Raw genomic sequence first — 21,023 nt, 5'->3', positions numbered from 1 at the left:
CTATCTATCTATCTATCTATCTATCTGTCTGTCTGTCTATCTATCTATCTATCTATCTATCTATCTATACTATCTATCTATCTATACTTTCTATCTATCTATCTACCTACCTATCTATCTATCTATCTATCTATCTATACTATACTATACTATACTATACTATACTATACTATACTATACTATACTATATTATGCTGTACTATACTATACTATACTATACTATCTATCTGTCTATCTATCTGTCTGTCTGTCTGTCTGTCTGTCTGTCTATCTACCTATCTATCTATTTATCTACCTATCTATCTATATATCTACCCATCTATCTATCCATCTATCTATATATCTATCTTTCAGTCCTTAGGTAGTGAATTCCCCCAGGAGACATCCAGTGGTCTCATGGCGGCACTAGACAGGCATTTACAAGAGGCTCAGCAGGCCAAGAGTCAGGGTCACAATTACTGGTGAGTCCGTTGTGTTGTCAGGTCTGCTGAAAAGAGCTTATTTGTGCAGCAGACTCTGCCATGGAGTTCTTTATATGTCAAAATGTCAAACACTTTCTAGTGCTTTTATTTTTTGCATATTTGTGTGTATTATATGAGACATTTTCAAGCTCTGTCCAAATCCCACATGCATTTCTCCTCCTTATCTCCTGTTTATTGTTGCGTCATTAGTCAGAAGTAATTTAATCCCTGAATCCAAGCAATCTGATACCTGTTCTGTAGTTTGGGAGCTTTCCAATTGTTTGACTTTTTGTCTCTTGTAAAATGCCCTATCGCAAAATACGCTGATAAAAGCTGTGACAGGGTTCCATATTACTTTCTCCAAGATGCTGGAATGTGTGCCCCCCCCCCCCCTGCCTACTGTATTTTGAATTATCAGTTTCAAACAAACTTATTTGGATGGATTTTTTGAAGTCAGTGTGTGTGTCTTCATTGTGTGGTTGATTATTCTGAAAGATATGCATTCTAAAAAGGGGGGAAAGAGATAGAATAAAGGTAACATATTGAGGTGAAAGGTGAAAGAAAATTTTGATTTAGCTTTATGAAGTAAATCTTCCTTCTTCTGTAGATGTGAAGGTGCAGTACTTTGACATATTAGGCAAGGCGTGACAAATAAGGCTAGATGTAGACCGTGATATATTAGGCTAGACGTGGAAATCAGCAACAAAATCTCTACTATTTACTCATCGGCTTGCAGCATGTGGCTTATCCAACTCCCAAACCTGCGTTAAAGAAAAATTTGCTATATTCCTGAATATATGTATTTTCTTTTGTATTTTCTTCTTTCTCTATGTTTCGGTCATTTGTTGTACGTGTGCTCCTCATCTTAATCTTTACGCTTGATTTTAAGTGGGACCTACGCTCGACAAACTTGCTTCTAAGTAGGCTCCATCACGTTTCTCTAGCATTCATTCTCAGATTCCAACTTTCATAGATCGACCGCTATGTTTTATATGTTTGCAATATTCTATTATGCCTCCTAGGTGGATATCATGTATTATTTAATTTTGTTATATTTGATGTATCTTTTATTGAGAAATATGAAAATTTTGCTTCAGAAGCTTGCTTCTAACTAGGTTCCATCATGTTTCTTTAGCATTCATTCTCAGATTCCAACTTTCATAGATCGACCGCTATGTTTTATGTTTGCAATATTCTATTGTGCCTCCTAGCTGGATATCATGTATTATTTAATTTTGTTATATTTGATGTATTTTTTATCGAGAAATATGAAAATGAATTGAAATTGAAATTGAAATTGAAATTGAAATTTACGGCCATTGTATCTCTCCTTCCTTTGTCAGGTGGAAGGTCCACGAATCATGTTTACTAGGTCTAGGCTCCATCAAGTCCCTGATCATTGACAAGGTGGCCAAGGGCAAGCTGTCATTCAATCTCACCAGGTTTCTCACGACCATAGTCCTAGAAGATCTGCAGCAAACGGGTGAGTTGGGAAATCGGGATGTCGTCTTTCTCATTCATGGTGTCAGATGATGATAATTGTCGGAGGGGATGCCATCTTCGCTTTGCTCTCAAAGTATCTGACCATTTCTCCCTCGATCACTTAATTATGTTTGTGACTGGAACGTATGGAAAACGAGATGTTACCAAAGGGAAGAGGAAGAGGTTGATGTTCTCTAACAGTAGAAGATGACATCAGGATGCAATGTTGCTATGTGATGATCGTTTTTGTTGAAGCAGCGTTAATGGATTCTCTGCGGTTAATTTTTTACACTTTTCTTTTTGGTTTGCTTGTTTCCTTTTTTGTGTGTTCCTTTCATCTGCAGTTTCACCATTTTTACTAGGGAGAGCCCTCTGGATGGCCAGTAGATATTCACAAGTCATGACTCCAGAATTAGTGCAAAGGTACAGTGATGATATGAACTCGTGCAACATATTTTTTTTTTCCTTTTTTACCTGTTATTCCCTCTTCGTTTTTTGGGTTTTTTTGGGGGGGGGGTGGGAGGGGGTGGGACTTAAATTGATAAATATATATCTGTGTGCATGTGTATATACTTGTATATTGATAATGATGATTATGTAGTAATCATATACTTATTTATAAAGCACTCTTGAATAAAGTGGTTTAACAGCACTTTACATAGAGACATGGAGGTACATGTATTTTCAGTAAAGGGGTCTCAGTGATGTGTAGATAGCTGTATTCAATATTTTGCTTGTTTCTAGTGTCTTTAGTCTTTGTACATTCCTTCACTTGAGATCTTATCCTACTGTTTTGAGAGATAATGTGCTGCATGCTTTGTTTTCTCTTGATCTTGCATTGGTTCTCTCGCCAGTTTCTTACAATTCACTGTCACGGGACTCCACGAGCCCCACCCGCCCTCGGTGCGGATATCGGCGGTGCGCGCCATCTACGGCTTCTGCGAGCACCTGAAGAGCGCCAACAGCACGGCGATCCTCCACCCGTTCCTTTCGCCCATCATGGAGGGGCTGGTGCAGCTGGCTACCTTCTCGCAGTTTGGCTCAGACATCCTGTCCCTGGTCCTGGAGACCGTCAGCATAGTCCTAACGGTCAGTTTGGTCTCGGTAGCTTCTTTTCTATCGGTTGGTTGTTTGCTTTTCGATCTGTTTGTGTACTTATTATAATGCGTTCATTTATACTGCGCTCTCACACAAATTGGTTCGACAGCACTTCGCAAAGACGGAGTGCAGGAAAATCAGACTAGTTAAGTCTTCAGCAGTACCCTTAAAGTTGCAAGTGAGGGAGCACTGTGGGTGTGTGGTGGAAGTTGATATCAAAGGCATGGTGTGTAAGATTGGAAAGCATTGAAAGAAGGTCAAGTCAATCAGTTGTCTTACAATGCGGGGTAAACAAGAAGATTTTAATGTTTTGGCTGCAAGATTTGTTAGCCTTCATCTGGCAGTGTGGACTGAGTGCTACCGTGAGCATATATTATAGTGTTTGTCAAGGTATGTTGTTTTGAACAATAGCAGATGATCTTTTTTTTGCCTGTTGTGATAAATACCATATTTGAGAAGGTGAATTTTTCATTGCAATTCATGCATTCCCAAAAGAAATTTGATGGTGTAGTCACATTGTGTGTTTGCTTGTTTGTGAGCTTGCTATTGTAGTTTGTATGTTTGTGTGTGTGTGTGTGTTTGTTTTGTTTGTTTGTTTCTTTATCTGTCTTTCTTTGTTCTAGGAATGGATGGGAGAGAAGTGGCAGCAAAACCAGAACAGGTCTAGAGACAGGAAAGCAGGTCTCTTATAACCACATCTGCTTGCACAGAGCCTCCTGAAAAAAACAAAAACAAAAACAAAAACAAAAAGAAAACAAGAAAAACAAAACAAAACATGCAGTAATCTTGACCCCATTTGACTGTGCTCTTGTCACAATTTCATTTTTACAGGAATTAGATAAGGGCAAAATTAGATTATTAGTATTGTTGCTCGGGTGCATGATTGTGTTAATTGCACACAACAAGTAATTGCATGTGCAAGTAACAGTGTTTTATGAACAACGAAGACAAAGAAAAAAAAATAGATCTTGATAGTTGCAAATGAATGGACTTTCTTTGTATTGTTTTGTAACAGGTTGATGAGTCATTTACAGCACAGTGTGAAAGTAGAGTTACCCCTCTTGCTAATGCAGTCTTCCTCAAGTACAGTCAAGGTGAGAGAAAAAAAAGCACATTAAAGGGGTATTCCAGACGATTTTCATAATTTCACATCATTTAGTACATAAATCGACAGTTCCATGTATAGATTTATGGAAATTGTGGTCCTTGAGCAGAGAAACAGTACTGTGAAAACCTTCAACAAATTACACTATACAGTGTTGATGACGTAGGAGCCTCACCTATTTCAGAAATGTAGCAGTGTAATTTCATTACAATATCACTTGCTTAGCAAGTTCACCTGTGTAGAATGTAGGCATGCCATCTTCTTCTTTTCTGCTTCCGTGAGTCCCAACTCATGCATTTTTATGGTGAGGCTGCCATGTCATCATCCTTGTTCATGGCAATTTGTTGTAAATTTTGAAAATATTCTTATTCCTCAACCCAATCACTATATATTCTAAAACTCTACTCGCTATAACTAATTCATAGTTGTTCAAATGTAAAAGTCTGAAAATGATCCGGAGGTTTCCTTTAAAGAACAATGATTAGAAAGTTTGTTACTGTAGTTTTTTTCTCGATATTTTCCGATTAGCTGACATCTGCATGAAGACCCCGAATAGAATGATCAGTTGACACACTATTTTTTATAATAATCCTTCCATGTTGAAAACTATGTCACATAAAAGTGTTTTCACCAAACCGTTTTCATGACCATTTTCATCAAGTTTTCAGAGTCTATGTAAATTTTGTATACTGACCATGCAGTAATGAGTAATCCCATAAACTTATCCCCAGTGATGATCTTATTGAGGACTTCATGGCAGGGGCATGTGTAACATGGTGCAGTGTTAAGGAGAGTTACATAATGTGCAGCCTTGCATCACCTTTTCCTAGATCAAAGGACATGTTTGTTCTTGCTTCCCGAAAATGCCCTACTGTACCTATTTATCCTGTGATTTCAGAGAGTGATTTTGGAGTACTGTATAAGCTGTTATTTTCGCGTACAGATATTTTCGCGAATTAGAAGGTCACAGACATTTTCGCGAGATGTTTTTGCCAATTGACACCTACTCTATCTTGCATGCATTGTTACTCTAGTGTATGGTGACATTTTCGCGTGTTGTTAAATTCGCGATCCAACTGTGATTTGCGAAATTCGCGAAAATTAAACCCTCGCGAAAATAACCACTTATACAGTAATCCAATTTTTGTTGTGTAGTAGTGTAAAATGAGAAACTCCTGTGGCATAAAACCTTCACAAAGTGCTGACCATAGTGATGTACTGCATTGTACTGGCATTCATTGCATTGTGTGGACAAAGACTTTCATGTGCATTTTACTTTTGTAAATCTTGGTTCCTCACAAAGTTTGTGAAAGTTTTACTCATGCATATACTTTTGGTTTTACAATAATCATTGCGATTCCTTTAACTCATTTTGACATTGCTAGTAGGATCATGATGTCTGAGAAAAGTCCCCCCCCCCCCCTCCTCCCTTTAACTCTACTTTAAACCTACATCCCTATCTGTCCCTGGGGGTTCTTGCTTGCCCTCCTCAGATCCCCTGCTCATCTCGTTAGTGCAAGACATCTACAAGGAACTGTGCTCCAACGAGGCTTGCACCCTCCCCCTCCAAGAGCGCCTCATCCCCACCCTCCTCAGCATCTTCAACGCTGCCTCGGACAAGGTCCCCATGGGCATCCAATCAGTAAGTTTGTGCGCCATCTCCCATCATTTTCTCCCGTCCTCAGAGAATGTAGCTTTAGCACCTCTCAGATGTGCAGTTCATACCTGATTTACTAAAATCACATTTCTATGTAAAATGTAAGATTTTATTATAAAACTCTATCAACCCCCGATCAGGAGTACGAGAGTCTCAACAAGAACATATTTTCAATAATGAATGAGAGCATACAAATGAGTGCATTTACAATGATAGGTATGTGTATAAAATGAACATATTTACAATAATGAAAACATGTGTTTGCATCGGGAATTCATAATTTTCTTCATTTTTTTTTTCATTTTTTCCATCTTCATTCCGAGTCAACTGTCACTCAGCTCTCAACATTGCATACGATGACAATTTTTTATTGTTTGCACTGAGGCATCGTTCTTATTATGTTTTATCATTTGCAATATGTTTATACAACTATTGTAAAAGTGGAAATTTTCGTGGTGTTTAAATTTTCGCGCATTTCGCGCAACCAGAAACTAGCGCGAAAATAAAAGCACACAAATATTTTTGCCTGCCATATGTTCCTGTGCGTGATGTCTTACTTCCGCGGATTTATAAACATGCGAAACTCTTCTTACCCGGCCAAGCGCGAAAAATCAGTCGTGCGAAAATATCCACTTTTACAGTAAGCTCTCAATTGAGGAGAACATGAAGAAATGTTCCACACTAGACAGATATTCAAGTAACTTCATGCTGACTCATATTCAATCAAATCCGTATGATATTTTATGATTTTTTTTTTTCAAAGCTCATGTATTTTGTTTTCTTGAGACTGCCATGGGATTCAAGCAACTGCTTAATACATGCATGATGGTTGTCTCCTGTATCTTTCATTCATCATTTTTAAGTAATTAATGACATGTTGACTTGAAAATTTAATACTATCATTAGTAAGAAATGATATGTAAATTTATAATTTCATTAAATTATATTTTATGTTTTTACTGTAACTTCTATGCAGTTTTGGATGTAATGGATCTCATAGTATTTAAGTATCATTTTATGTATAGTGTTGTTTGTGTTTGAAATATGCAAAAAACAAAACAAACAAACACACCAATAAACTAAACCAAACGGTGAGAAACTTTGCAGTGTGAAAGTACCTCCTATTCCCATCTCTCTCTCTCATCCCAGGCAGCCATTGATATACTGTGTACGATAGTCCGAAACAGCCCTCTTCCCCTCACTGACCTCCTAATGAAGCAGGCCTTCCCAGCGGTGGCGCACTGTACGCTGAGGTCAGACGACAGCTCAGTCATGCAGGTTTGTTGAGAGGGCATCACAAAAGATATAAAGTGGGAATGAAGTAATCTTTGTACCCTAGTGTGATGTCATAACCATTCATTGCCATGGAAACCAGTTCTGAACAACATCGCCCTGCCCAAGTCTTTATGCTCGCACCTGGTTCTAACCCAAACTATAACAAAAGACTGTAACATCATCACTGGTATACTCTATAGTTGCCCAAGTGCTGAAGGTACAGTGTTAAATCAGCAGTTGGCACAATTTTCAATTGGGACAAACCACCCAGGATAATTTGTGTAGGGCCTGTTTCCAATTTGATAGGCATCCCATGAATAGTGTGTTATTAAAGACTATGAAATTTTCATATATTCAGGTGTCTGTGGAGGAGTGAATAGAAGTGAATGTGCTGTGTACATCACCCACAAAACCCTGCTCTCACAAATAATTAAAGTTTGATTAGGTTCCTCTCATGATATATCCATTATAACAGTCCCTTCTTCATGTAAAGCTCTCTCAAAGAGAATGTCACAGACTTCCATCAAGCTGGGTTACCCCAAGACTTTATTCCACAAATTCTCTTTTGTCTTCAAGCCAAAAAAACACACAAGGTTAATTGAACCACTGGTGTAGCTCAGTTGATAGGACCACAGACAATCAATTGTGAGTTCTTTTTCTGGTTCAAGTTCCCTGACTGCTTCTGTTGTGCCCCTAGGCAAGGCTGTTTATCCTCATTGCGTAGTCCTTAGCCGAGGATCTAGAGCTATCGATCTCATGTTTGCTTGCGTACGCGCATGTATTGCTTCCGAATCAGTCACATAAAACAAGTGAATAAACAAGATCTACAAGCTCCTTATCAATGGGTTATCTAACGCCATGGAGATGACAACGTCTAGGCAGGCCTCGGCAGGAGGGGAAGACTTGGAGGTATGGTGCAAAAAAAGAATCCGTCCTCAGATTCCATGGATGCAGCACCCAGCGTGGTTCAAATCAAATCAAATCAATTTGTTTCCCTTTGTCTGTGGTCCCCTTTGTATCTCTCAGAGCGGTGGTGAGTGTTTGCGGGGTTACATCTCCGTAGCATTGGACCAGGTCGAGGCGTGGCGGGATGACGCCGGCAACACGGGCATGTACTACACCTGCCAGGTCATTTCGCGGCTGCTCAGCCCGCAGACGTCGGAGTACACGGCCTCGTTTGTGGGTCGGCTCGTGGCCGTGCTGATCTCCAAGGCAGGCAACTCGCTGGGCGCCGACCAGGACCTCATACTCCGTGCCGTCCTCAGTAAGATGCAGATCGCGGAGACGCTGAGTGTCACACAGGTGGGCTGAAGTTTCAGCAGACATTCATGAGTGAAGCATTTCAATGTAGCATGTTGTCAGCTGAGAACCAGAAGGGCACCATCATGTTCTAAGATTTGAGTGTAAATACAAACAAAACAATGAATTTTCAAGAAATAAAAGGTTTATTTCACCAAAAGTGTGTAGATTTATAAGCATTGTTCCAAATATAGGGTAGAATAGTGCCCCCATGGTTTTATTTTTTAACATTTTGCTGAAAATGAAAATAATTTAAAATTGATTCCATAATGTAGAGGAGATCAAGCTGTAGAACATTATACCAGTCACTCAAGAGCCCCCAAAATTGCGATAGAGCCCATCTGGTTCTTAGCCAACAATGTTTAGTTCTGTGTTGTATTCTCCCAACGTGTCGTCAACTCTCAAATTAGCTTGCTTTTTTTTATCCTAGTGTTACGTGATGTCATATATGTACTCAACGCTGCACACTGGCACTGGTCTGACTGTCCCTGACCAGTAAAAATCACTGTCGTACCAATAACTTGTTCTGGAATTTACTAGTAAAAAATGAAAAAACTGGGTACCTACTTGTCTGACAGACAGGTTGGACCAGTAGAAGAAATGGGTTAGTGTGCAGCCCTGATGTACTAGATGATAACTTATTTCAGATGCTTTGATATTCAGACCAGACACCATGTGCTGTGAAATCTTTCATCAATATAAATATTCAGCCCTAATTCTACACACCTACTGTACCTAATTGCTGTGAATACATATCTTCAGTTTGTTTCCTGTGGATTTTACCCTTCATGTTTCCAAAAAAAAAATTAATGTAACTATGTCTATTCATTTGTACGATTTACGAAAAGTCAGTCTTGATCTCAAAAACAAATTTGCAAACGATGTTTCATTCAAGTGCTGATTGTGAATTTGCACTACATTGTGTTCTTTTTAGTCTATGTCGTTTGTTAAATGTCAGTATTCAATGGTACAATGTATAAATTTGAAGAGTACAAGGGAACCTTATTATAACAAGTGCATAGAAACCATGACAATTATCTTGCTGTATCAGGTTTCTCACTGTATCATTGTACAAAAATGAAGAAGCATACAGAGTTAGGACCTCCAAAATCATCGTTATAAGGCATGACCTCTTTGTTAACAAGTTTCCCCTGTGGTTTTGAGATGTGCTGTCAAAGCTCTTCAACATGTTCGTTTATCTTGTGCTGTTTTTTTCCCCCCTTTTTTTTTTACTATTCCTCGCAAACCACACAGTCTCTCATCATGGTGTTTGCTCACCTAATGCACACGCGGTTAGAGGACGTCCTCGAGTTCCTCGTCAATGTTCCGGGGCCAACGGGTAAGTCTGCCCTGCACTATGTCATGACGGACTGGGTCGCCAGGCAGAACATGTTCTATGGAGCCTATGACAGCAAAGTCAGGTGAGTTGAGAAGGAGTTTGTTTCACGTACAGCTGCTGCCACTTCATAGTGACTTGGTTAAATGGAGACCACTGCTTTTTTAATGGGACAGAATATTCGCAACATTATGTGTACCACTATTAAGACAAGGCATTTGCTCGGAGTGAAAAGTTTTTTTACGTAATATTCATACATAATGAAGATTGTGAATGAAATTCAACGTGCTGGTATGTTAGACATGTGACAAAATGTAACCATTGACATTCACTACCTTTCAGCAACCATAGACACTATGGGAATTCCATGTTCAATTATATGCATACAATATACATTGCTACTCCTGAAATAATTTTTACAAGTTTTCTATCAATCCTTTTTTTTTCTATCAATCTTTTTTTCAATCAATCAAGTTTTTCTATCAATTTTCAATCTTCACTACAATATTTTAGGTACTTTTAGTTCTGATTGTAGCTAAACTCTCCATCCTTATTTATCATCCACACAAATACTTCACATCTTACACAATGCACCGCTGCACTTGTTTCCCTCATTCTTCCCTCCCTTTATCTTTATCGCCACTCAGTGAGTGGTGACTGATATATTATATTCTTACAATGTTGTATTGTTTAGACAATCATTTCTGAGGCCGTTTTCCTCGTCAAGCATTTGCTTATGATGATGGTCTCCTGAATTTTTGTTCATCAAGAGTTGCCTAATTTGTCTTTGAACAGTAGATATAATGTGACTTATGTTTGCATAAATGTATGCATGAAATAAGTTGTTTATTTTCATTTTGCATTGTGTCAGGGGAAAAAAAAATGTTGGATATTTGAATTAATCATTCATTTGTTATAACTGTTAGATTCAAATTATACTGTGCTCAATTAGTTCATTCAAATGACTTTGTATTTCATTTATGTATGAAAAAGAAATTGAGAGATAAAGTCAAAATCAAATCAAAAATCAAATTCAATTAAAAAAAAAACCCACACATCATATTTGTTAATGTAACAGCATTATGGCACTGGCCAAATTGTTGGAGTACGCCATCACGACTAATGACAGCAGGCTGCACGGCATCGTTGTCAAGGGAGACCAGGTCTTCACGCCGGGGGAGGGCATCAGGACGAGATCAAAAGCTGCACAAAGTAAGATGGTCGCTGCATTTCTGCAAAATTCATTTTGAATCACACATGGCCGTCAGGGATACTCTACAAGATGTATGAGACATATTTCAGACATACACAGCCCTGCAGTAGTAATATTTGAAATGTTTTTTTTTTTTTTTTTTACCTGTTTACCCAGTGTATTTGCACTTATATTTTATTTATTCTTTCAGTAAGTAGATTTTTCTTTTCTTTAAGCAGAGTAGAACTGTAAGAAAATGAAGGAAAGAATGGAGTTTTGTTGCATACTCCTTTGCAAACATCTCCATTTTGTAATAGTTTTAGTGCAGCCATATTGCGGGCGATTCATGTCAGTTTAGTTCTTTTATGTCCATAGTTTTTGAAGCCAACCATCATAACTTAATTTTTGTCTCTAAAAAGGAGAGAGGAATGGAAAATAAAAGTTACACACAGGAGTTTATATTGAGCCAGTCAGTGCAGAAATATTAGTAGGAATACATTCCTGAGGAAGCTTGAGGAAAATTGTACTGTGAATTTGTTCAAAGTTATAGTTAAATTGATATGCCATAATTGCGAGATAAGAATGATACAAGAGTTTGTGATGTCACTTTGGTGACATGATATTAGCAAAATATACATCTATTTCCCCAGCATTCTGATGGAATTTAGTCCAGTGTCTTTTCATTAGGCTAGAAAAATAGGAATATGTTGAATTCTCTTTATATTTTCTTTATACTGCACCATCACTCACCGTTGTACATGTAGATTTCCTATCCACCAATGTCTTCATAGAATCCGGTCCATATCTGTTGAACAAATTATCAAATTTTCCCCAAAACTTTAGTCATGTTTTCTGGTAACATTTCTGCATTTCACTGATTCCATGTGTACATTTGGGGCAAATTACCCTAAAGTGATTATTTTTTGTGCATTTGTCCTCGGATGTCAATCTTTTTTCCCTGTCAGTGCCGGAGCAGTGGACATCCATCCCTATACACATCAAGATCTACAAGCTCCTCATCAATGAGTTATCTAACGCTATGGAGACGACAACGTCCAGGCAGGCCTCGGCGGGAGGGGAAGACTTGGAGGTATGGTGCAAAAACAGAATCCGCCCTCAGTTTCCATGGATGCAGCACCCAGCGTGGTGCCTTGTAGCAAGTGGGGCAGGCCAACATGTGCAATGCTTTGTGATAGAAAAGTGTGGTCTGTGGGAGTTAATCATATAAAAGATATCTCTGGTATGGTTTTGAGAAAGAATCTGCAGCAGCATATCAAGCGCTCTATAAATAAGTCTTCTCATTGAGGGGTTTGCTCTCTTTGTCACTCAGCATTATGGCTTGAATATCATTCATTTGTAACGGGTTTGCTGGAAAAATATGAATTCATATCAAGATTTTTTTCTGCTACACTCCCCATATTGCTGTGGTAATACACGCAATGTATAAATTGCGCTATCATCTGCAGTTGGGAAAAGTGAAGTGTGGATACTTGGGCAAGGGAGCAGATAGCAACACCATTTTAGAGTAAATCATGCCTTTTCCTTCACTTGTGTGTGTGGGCACTGCTACATGTATATGTCACTAACAGTGACCAAATATATTTGGCTTTGATTTCTATTAAATCCATGAGTGATCCAAGAATGGATCTTTCCTCATCTGCTGTCTGTGCATGCCATTTTACTGGACGTCAAATCATCATGTCGCAATAGCGGCACTCACACTAAGTGAAACTACATGCGGTTACACTACCAAGTATTTTGCTAATTTTGGTAGTGTGACCTCAAACTTCTTGAAAAGTTACCAGCAAGACTTCTCATGAAACTTCCTGCGTGCACTTGAGAAGTTTCTCACACTCCTCGCAAAAGAATGGGTAGTTTTGTGTAGTGTGATTCGCTCACGGTTTACACTTTGAGAAGATTGTTACATGAGATCTATCATGTTGTTTACAAACATTGTGCACTCGTTTTAACGCTGTTGAGCATTGACAATTTTTGTACTATCAAGGAGGGCGTGCGGTTTTTGCCCATGTGGAGTATGATGCATGTGAGATGACAAAACTACAGGTAGTTTGCATCATTGAAACTGTATGTAGTCTTGTGGGTAGTGTGTGACTGTGTGCTCAAACTTCTGGAAGTTATCAGAAAGCAAATTATGCATATTGGCAGTTTTGCGTAATGTGACCATGACTAATAGTAATGTGAGCCTCGTGAAATTTTAATACCAGCTCTGTGCAGGCACACTCTGTGCAGATCATCACCAGTTTTCACAGAGATCATGCCACCATTGATTCTTCTCTGATTGCCTTCTTTTCAAGGATGATGGTTGGGAGGATGAAGAGGACGATGACGACGATGAGGATGTCATGGTCAACGAACACGGGCTGACGGGACAACTGACAGACTTTGCAGATGCTTATCCAGGTACCATTTTCTCCTGTGAAGAGATATCAGGTTACGATGACTGCAAAATGTAACGTCGGTTACAGTGATGTGATGTCTTTGTCTATGTTGATTCTTGGTGCTTGTTTGGTGTTTTTTTCCCCCTAAATTTTTATGGAGAAAAATAAAAGTTGCTTTGACAAGTGTGATCCTTCGTTGTCACTTAAAGTCTTCACTAAATGTAATACTACTACACAGATTATGTGATAGCTATTCTGGTTTTAGGTTTTATTGAGAGGGGGAAAGATATAACTGTACTTGCAATTAATGATGAGCTGAAAATGTGTATTAGAATTATATATCCATGAAAGTGTTTTTAAAACATTATACCTGTGCAATACTGTTGCTTTATCTTTACTCTCTTTTTTCTCTCTCTCTCGTATGTTCTGTTAATCTGTTTATCTGTCTTTCTGTCTGTCTGTCTATCTATTTATCTGTGTAGCATCATGTTTGTATTTTAGTAAAATGATAACCATGCTGAGCCACCATTCTCCCCTCTCATTTTTGTCAAATAGTTCTACTAAACTCCTTTTCCCCCTCTCTGTATTAAAACCAACTGGTAAAATTCAGATGAAGGAATGCTTCAAGTCCTGAGACAAATTGTTGTATTGTTCTCTCTGTCAATGTCTTTTTGTCCCCGCCGAACGAGTTCGAGCAGGGGACTATGAAACGAGCTCCGTACGTGTGTGTGTCCGTGTGTCCGTCCGTCCGTCCGTCCGTCCGTCCGTCCGTGTGTCCGTCCGTCCGTCCGTCCGTGTGTCCGTGTGTGATCAAAATCTTCAATTTGCTACTTCTCTGTCATTTTTGAGCCAATTTTGATTCTGTTTGCTTTATATGATAGCACTACATGGGAGCTTTGAAACTTGTACACAGAATTTCAGTCGTGACCTTTGACCTTGACCTTTGACCTATATTGTACATTTTGCTACAAAATGCTACTCCTTCGCCATTTCTAACCCGATTTCGATTCCGTTTGCTTTATGTGATGGCACTAGGTGAGGGCTTCAAAACTTCTACACAGAATTTTGACCTTTGACTTCTTTGACCTTTGACCTTGATTTTTTGACCTATATTGTACATTTTGCTACAAAATGCTACTCCTTCGCCATTTCTAACCCGATTTCGATTCCGTTTGCTTTATGTGATGGCACTAGGTGAGGGCTTCAAAACTTCTACACAGAATTTTGACCTTTGACTTCTTTGACCTTTGACCTTGATTTTTGACCTATATTGTACATTTTGCTACGAAATGCTACTCCTTCGCCATTTTTAACCCGATTTCAATTCCGTTTGCTTTATATGATGGCACTAGTTGAAGGCTTCAAAACTTCTACACAGAATTTTGACCTTTGACTTCTTTGACCTTTGACCTTGATTTTTGACCTATATTGTGCATTTTGCTACAGAATGCTACTCCTTCGCCATTTCTAACCCGATTTCGATTCCGTTTGCTTTATGTGATAGCACTAGGTGAGGGCTTCAAAACTTCTACACAAAATTTTGACCTTTGTCTTCTTTGACCTTTGACCTTAATTTTTGACCTATATTGTACATTGGCTACAAAATGCTACTCCTTCGCCATTTCTAACCCAATTTCGATTCCATTTGCTTTATGTGATGGCACTAGGTGAGGGCTTCAAAACTTCTGCACAGAATTTTGACCTTTGACTTCTTTGACCTTTGACCTTGATTTTTTACCTATATTGCACATTTTGTGACAAAATGCTACTTCCGGCGGGGACATATGTTACGCACCGCGTAATTTCTACTTTTCCTTGTTGTTTTTGTCCAGGTTACGACTGCTTTGATGACGACGATCCCGATGAGGAAGACGATCCCGATGCTCTCCAGGACCCTCTCTATCAAGTGGACCTACAGGTGAGTCAGGCTGGAACGAGAGTAACCAAGACTCAACGCAGTCTTAAGTGGCGTACATACTGTGTGAGCTGTTATTTTCACGAGGGTTATATTTTCGGGGATTTCGTAAATCACAATCCAATCCCTATTAAATTTAACAACATTTGATAATGTCGCTTTGCACTAAGTTAATACTGCATTTACGATACTGTTGGTGTCAATTTGCAAAAACGACATCTCGCAAAAATGTCTCTGACCTCCTCATTTGCGAAAATATCTGCACGCGAAAATAACAGTTTATACGGTATTCAGGCTGCATGAAAAATGCAGTAAATGTAAACAACAACTGTGACAAATGTTGAGCTTCAAGCCTTCACTGGTGAGGCATGCCTATGGTTCATTTGCTGTGGGATAAATAAAGTTGATCTTCAGTGTATTACCACCAAGACAAGTTGTCTATTAAGCCTGTCTCTCTCTCTTTTTTTTTTTCTTAACCCGTTGAGGATGAGTCCCGAGTATACTCGGGCAGGTGTCTATGGGAATTACGTGTTGTAGCAAAATCAAACCGTCCTCAACGGGTTAAAAGCAAAACCTGGCAGAGATATGCTGTTCCATTTGACCTTTCACAAACAGCATGTCTTAAAACTTGAAGTAAACTTTGGCTTGAGATCGATGCTTTGATGCCAATGAGTCATATTCTGTGTAAAAATCTAGTCTCACTTTCACAAGCTTCTACTGTGGCTTGATAAGAGGTCCGTGGAATTATCATCTTCTCAAATAATCAGGATTTCTTTTTCTTCTTTTTCAGTAGGAGCATTTAGCAAATTATTGCTTTTGGTTGGAAGGTGATGACTCTCTACTGATCAGACAGAAAGCTTTTAAAAAACAGTTGGACTGTCTTCTCAAAAAATCCCAGTCAAGCAAACTACCTACTGATGACGGTCTCCTCAACCTGTACCTTAACTCTTTATGTGTCATGGTGCAAACCCCCTGTGTGCCACATTATTTTGAGACAGCAACATAGTCATACTTTGTGAAAACATTTTGTTTTTCAAATCTATGTAACTTTCATAGATTTTTGTTACTTTTGACATGTAGTGAGTGAAGTTGTAGAGAAAGTGCCAAGCTTTGCATAGATATAAATTGTGTGACAAATCTATGATTGTTATTCTTTCAAATGACCCGTAGCTATATTATTGTAGAGCCATGACTTTTGAACACAAAACGGTGAAAGATACTTAGAATTTACCAGCAAATCCACAAGAGAATACTGCCTGACAGTTAATCACCACATGAAATGCAAGTTGCATGTAACAGGATTGGAATTGCAAGAAACGCTTTCAATGTACCTTGGCATTTGGCGATTTATCAAGCGGTTTGGGTGGGTCTGTGCGTCTAGCAGAATATGCAAACTTGGCACGCCGTCGACCGAGTCGGGCGTGCGAATGTGGCACATAAATAGTTGAGATACAATATATTGTATGTTCTTGTGTACATGCAAATGTATTCATTCCTTTCAGTACTTTTAATTTAGATTTGTATGAGAATGTTAATTTGTCATAATGACTTCATTTGTACGAGGGGAGAATTAAGACTTGACTAAAATGTGCCATCTCGATTTCTCACTGCCCCCACCCCACCCCCAGTCATACCTCACAGATTTCCTGGTGGAGCTGTCCAAGCATCAGTGTCATCGAGAGTTCGCTGCCCATCTCAACGACGCCGAGCGCCATGTCCTAGGCAGCGTGGGCATCGTGCTAGCATGAGGCCGCCCTCTGTGTTCTTCGGGTGCAAGGTATCACCTGGACTATTTTGCTGTAAGCTGTGAGATTACAGGGCATCCATATCAAGAGGCGGATTAGATTTTTTTTTTTTTTTTATAAAGAAGGCGGAATACAAGCACTTGCGTGGGCAGTCAGGATACCGTGTGTCTTCTGTCGTCATGGAAGCTTTCTGATGTGAGCGTTGGAGTCGGTCGTAAACGGATTGCGTGTGCCGTTGTCCTTGGCAGTCTCCTCTTCATTCTAAACTGCTTGACTTTGATTCCCAGTGGTTTGGTCATTTGTACGTTGTGGGCGTTATCCCGGGACATCCTCAAAATTTGGACATTCGACCACGATTGATTGGTACATCTATGCGAGTGCAAATTGTTTGCAAAACTGACTGTGTCTACTGTACTATGTGCATTGTTTGTGCAAAAAAAAAAAAAAAAGAGAAAAAGCAAACAGTCTGTCTATTTATAGAAACTTCTCAAAATTGTCCATGTGCTGTTTCCAGAAAGTCTAAATCTATGAGAAAGTGGCAGTTTTGTATTCAGCAGAATGAGTGGAGGCGTCTAATTTGCTTGCAATGCCGTCTCAGTGTCTCCATAAACCCTTTGGAGATGACGCTGAGTAGCAACGCTGCTTAATCCGCTGCTAGTCTTTGTGTACCAACCATGTTTTCCTGTATTCAACATGGACGGGAGAGAGAGTTGCTGGGGTGTTTATAGGTCACAGAATAGACTTGCTGATAAAATGCAGATGTGAAGAAGTCGCGGTACATGTGGGCCGAGGCTGAATGCGAGCAGGAGCGAAATTCATTCTCTGGGGTTGGTAAATTTGCCATGTCTCGTCAAAACTTGCATCTGCAAAAGGTGATATGTCCCAGTAACGCATTCTTACATGATAGTTTAGCATCTGTATGGATTAAATCTTCCCTGTAATCCTTGTAGACGAGGAGTTTAGGTGATTTTTTATCGTAGGGGTTGTGGAAGGTGATTCTCATCCCCCCCCCCCACCTTTCTCTTTGTTTGTATGTTCATTTATTTTCTGAAAATGGATAAAAAATGCTCAAAGTAGGCTCTCATTGCAAGCTAGCTGGGAAGAATTTAGAGCCTGTCGAGTTAAGCACACATTGCTTGGGTGTGGGAAACACTCGCAGAGCTTATTCATTCATTTGCTGTAAAGATACTTATCATCTTGTACTTATTTCACGTTTTGAGACACTACAGCAGCTTGCACATATGGGACTGAAGTGTTGCTCATCCTCTGATCATACAGTCATTCTGCACAAGAAATCATGGCACGAAAGATTTTGCTCCATATGCTGGCTGAAATCACAATTGCTTGTAAGAGAGTAGTCGACATTGACTTGTTTTGACGAACAAATATCACATTTACAAACTATGAGCGTGAAGACTACTTTGACATAGATGCACACACCCTCTGCATGGGTCGACCTCACTTTTTATCTAATACTCAGGTCAAGTTTCCAACAAGAAAATCAGAATAAGATGTGATATTATGCGAGGGTTGAAACCTGTTCGTAGACCATAGCAAGCCAGTCTGTACAACTTCCTGAGAGAGGACAGGTGTCATTTACTGTAATTTTATAAGAATACATTTTTTTTTTTTTTTTTTTTGCTTGTCTGAATTGAAGTGACATTTCCCAGCCATTCTAGTCAGGTACCTGTGAAAATCAGTATGTGCTATTTAACATAAAACTTAAACTCCTGGCTCTCTTAGATCAAGAATAATTGTGAGAATGTCAGATAAGAACAAAAGAGAAAAAATATTTATTCATTACTTGATATGTAATACTGTTATCGCAGTATAAGTATTTTAATCACAAGCAGATCTTTAGTAAATGACAAAAAAAAAAAATCAAAGGGGAGAGTTAGCAAATGAAGTATATGCTTGTTAGCAGTGAAGTACTGTGTTGTAGAGCCCAAATCAGCCAGATTTGAGCTGCTGGGGGAAAAGAAACCCCGCGATGCTTTGTGAGCTGCCAATTTGCGGAGTGTGGAGCATTGTACTGCTTTACTGGTGTCTTTCTCGCCAAAAGTGTTTTTTTCTCCGCAGATCTCTTCTCATCGTAGATGAGTCTGTCTCGAAGATGTGCCTGGCATTTTGTATCTGAAACAGCCAGCTGTTTGTTAAATCTAGCTGCTCTCTAAAGACAAAAAAAACAAACAAACAAACAAACAAACTAAAGAGTGATAGTGAATGTTTGATAATTAAATGAATGTCAATGATTTTCTGTATTTCGAGAAGTTGTTGTATACAGGGCAGATAGTATGTAGTAGGTATTCCTGTTCAGGAACAGAGCAGAACGTGTGAATGTAATTTTGGGTGTCTGTGGAGCTTAAAATCAAATGATGCAGTAACTTTTTAGGCAGAAAAATATGGAGTAGCAGCTACTCTCTATACAGGTATGTCAACATGGCATAACGGACACAGTTGATGCATTACGTGTCTAATTAGAATATTTGTGGCAAGTGCCCCTCAAAACTCTTCTCTTCAGCTTGTCGAATCACGTTGAAGTGTGTGTTGAATAAACTTTGTGATGTCACTGTATCCTGTTCCACCAATGCATGATTTTTGTCCTGCTCTCGCCAAGTTTTCTGTGGAGCAGATCATCCCGTTTTACATATGGCATCTTTGATGTGAGAGGCAGAAAGACGCTAACTCTATAAACTTTGAACAGCGTGTTTAGTGCCCTTGTGGTTCTCAGATGGTACACCTATTATCGGCAATCAGAAGCATCAGCATGTACGAAATCATGATATTCATTAATCATTAAAGCAGCTTTATATTCATCAAGTACTGTTGGGAAGTTGTGAGGCTTGTTGGAAGCAATCAGCGTGTATGCTCGAGATGGAATTTTGAAAGAGGTTGTTTACGGGTAAGAAGTGTAGACCATGTAGTCATCTTGTACCATTTAATCTATTAAATAGATATGAAGACTCGTGTAAAATCATATTCTAGATCATTTCTCTTAAAGTACAAGTGTGCCCTTCACAGTATATTGTTTGATCCAGTCGCCATCTTTCTCATGATCAGTGCCACAAATGTATACCCACACGATAAGTCACCCCTAAGTGAGCACATGTTGCATGTGTTTGGTTATTTCTATATTTCTGTCAATATTTCTATGCAAATAAGGAGACACTGTTATTCAGAGCCTGAAATATAAAGCAAGTTGCTTCACACCACTCTTCATCTCTCTCTCTCTCTCTTTCTTTTCCTTTCTTTTTCTTTTCTTTCTTCTTGCTCCATCCTTAAAGTGGAATTCCGGGCCAGTTAAAAGTAAGTCTGGTGAGAAAGAGTAAAATTTTATAGCCACAGCAGTGAATATTTGATCAAAATAGTATAAAAATGAGGAAAGTTATGAAAATTGTGAGATTTCCCCAATTTTTAACAAAGCACTTCTTAAGCAGTCAATATGAATGTGAGTGACCTGATGATATCATCCCCTGACAACTTCTCATATAGTTTGTACTTAAAATATCTTTAAATTTCCAGTTTCTTTGTTCAAATTAAATTATATCCCAGTCTCAAATCTAAATGTATGTGAATACTAGTAAACATTACTGTAAATGCCATATATCTAGCAAGTCTAAATTTTTGTGAATCGGGACTTCCCGACGATTACGTGAGTAGTTAAATTCGCGATCACGGAGTACTGTACTGAACAGAAAAATGTATACGTGTGAATCACATTCATATCGGGATCATAGTCATTATTTTCGTGTGTCTTTATAATTTTGCAAATTGCACCTGACTCGCAAAATTCGCAAAGATAAAAATCTCGCGAAATATTTGGCGTATATAGTATTTTGAACCTGTTAAGCTATGAGTAACATTATGTTTTATACTTTTGTGGCAAGGAAAATGAATTTTTGTCAGTTTTTTCTACATGATCAATGGAAAATTGTGATTACATCATCAGCTCACTCATTCACATATTTATATCAACTGGTTTAGAACTGTTGTTTTGTTGTTTTTGTTGGGTTGGTTTTTTTTTTGTGAAACTTCACGATTTCGTAACTTCCCAGATTT

The 21,023-nt window shown here is 38.8% G+C and overlaps 1 protein-coding gene across 1 annotated transcript in view; it reads left to right on the top strand.

Moving 5' to 3' along the window:
• Window positions 1-17,843, top strand: part of LOC140242300 (importin-9-like) — a 28,784-nt gene extending 10,941 nt beyond the window's left edge. Inside the window, exons 10-23 of the mRNA XM_072322046.1 lie at window positions 355-461; window positions 1,805-1,944; window positions 2,288-2,366; window positions 2,798-3,032; window positions 4,057-4,135; window positions 5,640-5,788; window positions 6,953-7,081; window positions 8,105-8,380; window positions 9,632-9,798; window positions 10,792-10,925; window positions 11,871-11,995; window positions 13,221-13,326; window positions 15,137-15,222; window positions 16,848-17,843. Of these exons, the coding sequence (XP_072178147.1) occupies window positions 355-461; window positions 1,805-1,944; window positions 2,288-2,366; window positions 2,798-3,032; window positions 4,057-4,135; window positions 5,640-5,788; window positions 6,953-7,081; window positions 8,105-8,380; window positions 9,632-9,798; window positions 10,792-10,925; window positions 11,871-11,995; window positions 13,221-13,326; window positions 15,137-15,222; window positions 16,848-16,967 (1,932 nt within the window). The 3' untranslated portion in view covers window positions 16,968-17,843. The remainder of the gene's footprint in view (window positions 1-354; window positions 462-1,804; window positions 1,945-2,287; window positions 2,367-2,797; window positions 3,033-4,056; window positions 4,136-5,639; window positions 5,789-6,952; window positions 7,082-8,104; window positions 8,381-9,631; window positions 9,799-10,791; window positions 10,926-11,870; window positions 11,996-13,220; window positions 13,327-15,136; window positions 15,223-16,847) is intronic.
• The last annotated feature ends 3,180 nt before the right edge of the window (window positions 17,844-21,023 follow it).

This window comes from Diadema setosum, chromosome 2, assembly GCF_964275005.1.
Source record: "Diadema setosum chromosome 2, eeDiaSeto1, whole genome shotgun sequence".
Classification (NCBI taxonomy): domain Eukaryota; kingdom Metazoa; phylum Echinodermata; class Echinoidea; order Diadematoida; family Diadematidae; genus Diadema; species Diadema setosum.
The sequence above is the reverse complement of the archived record's forward strand: the minus strand, read 5'-3'. Positions and strand labels throughout refer to the sequence as shown.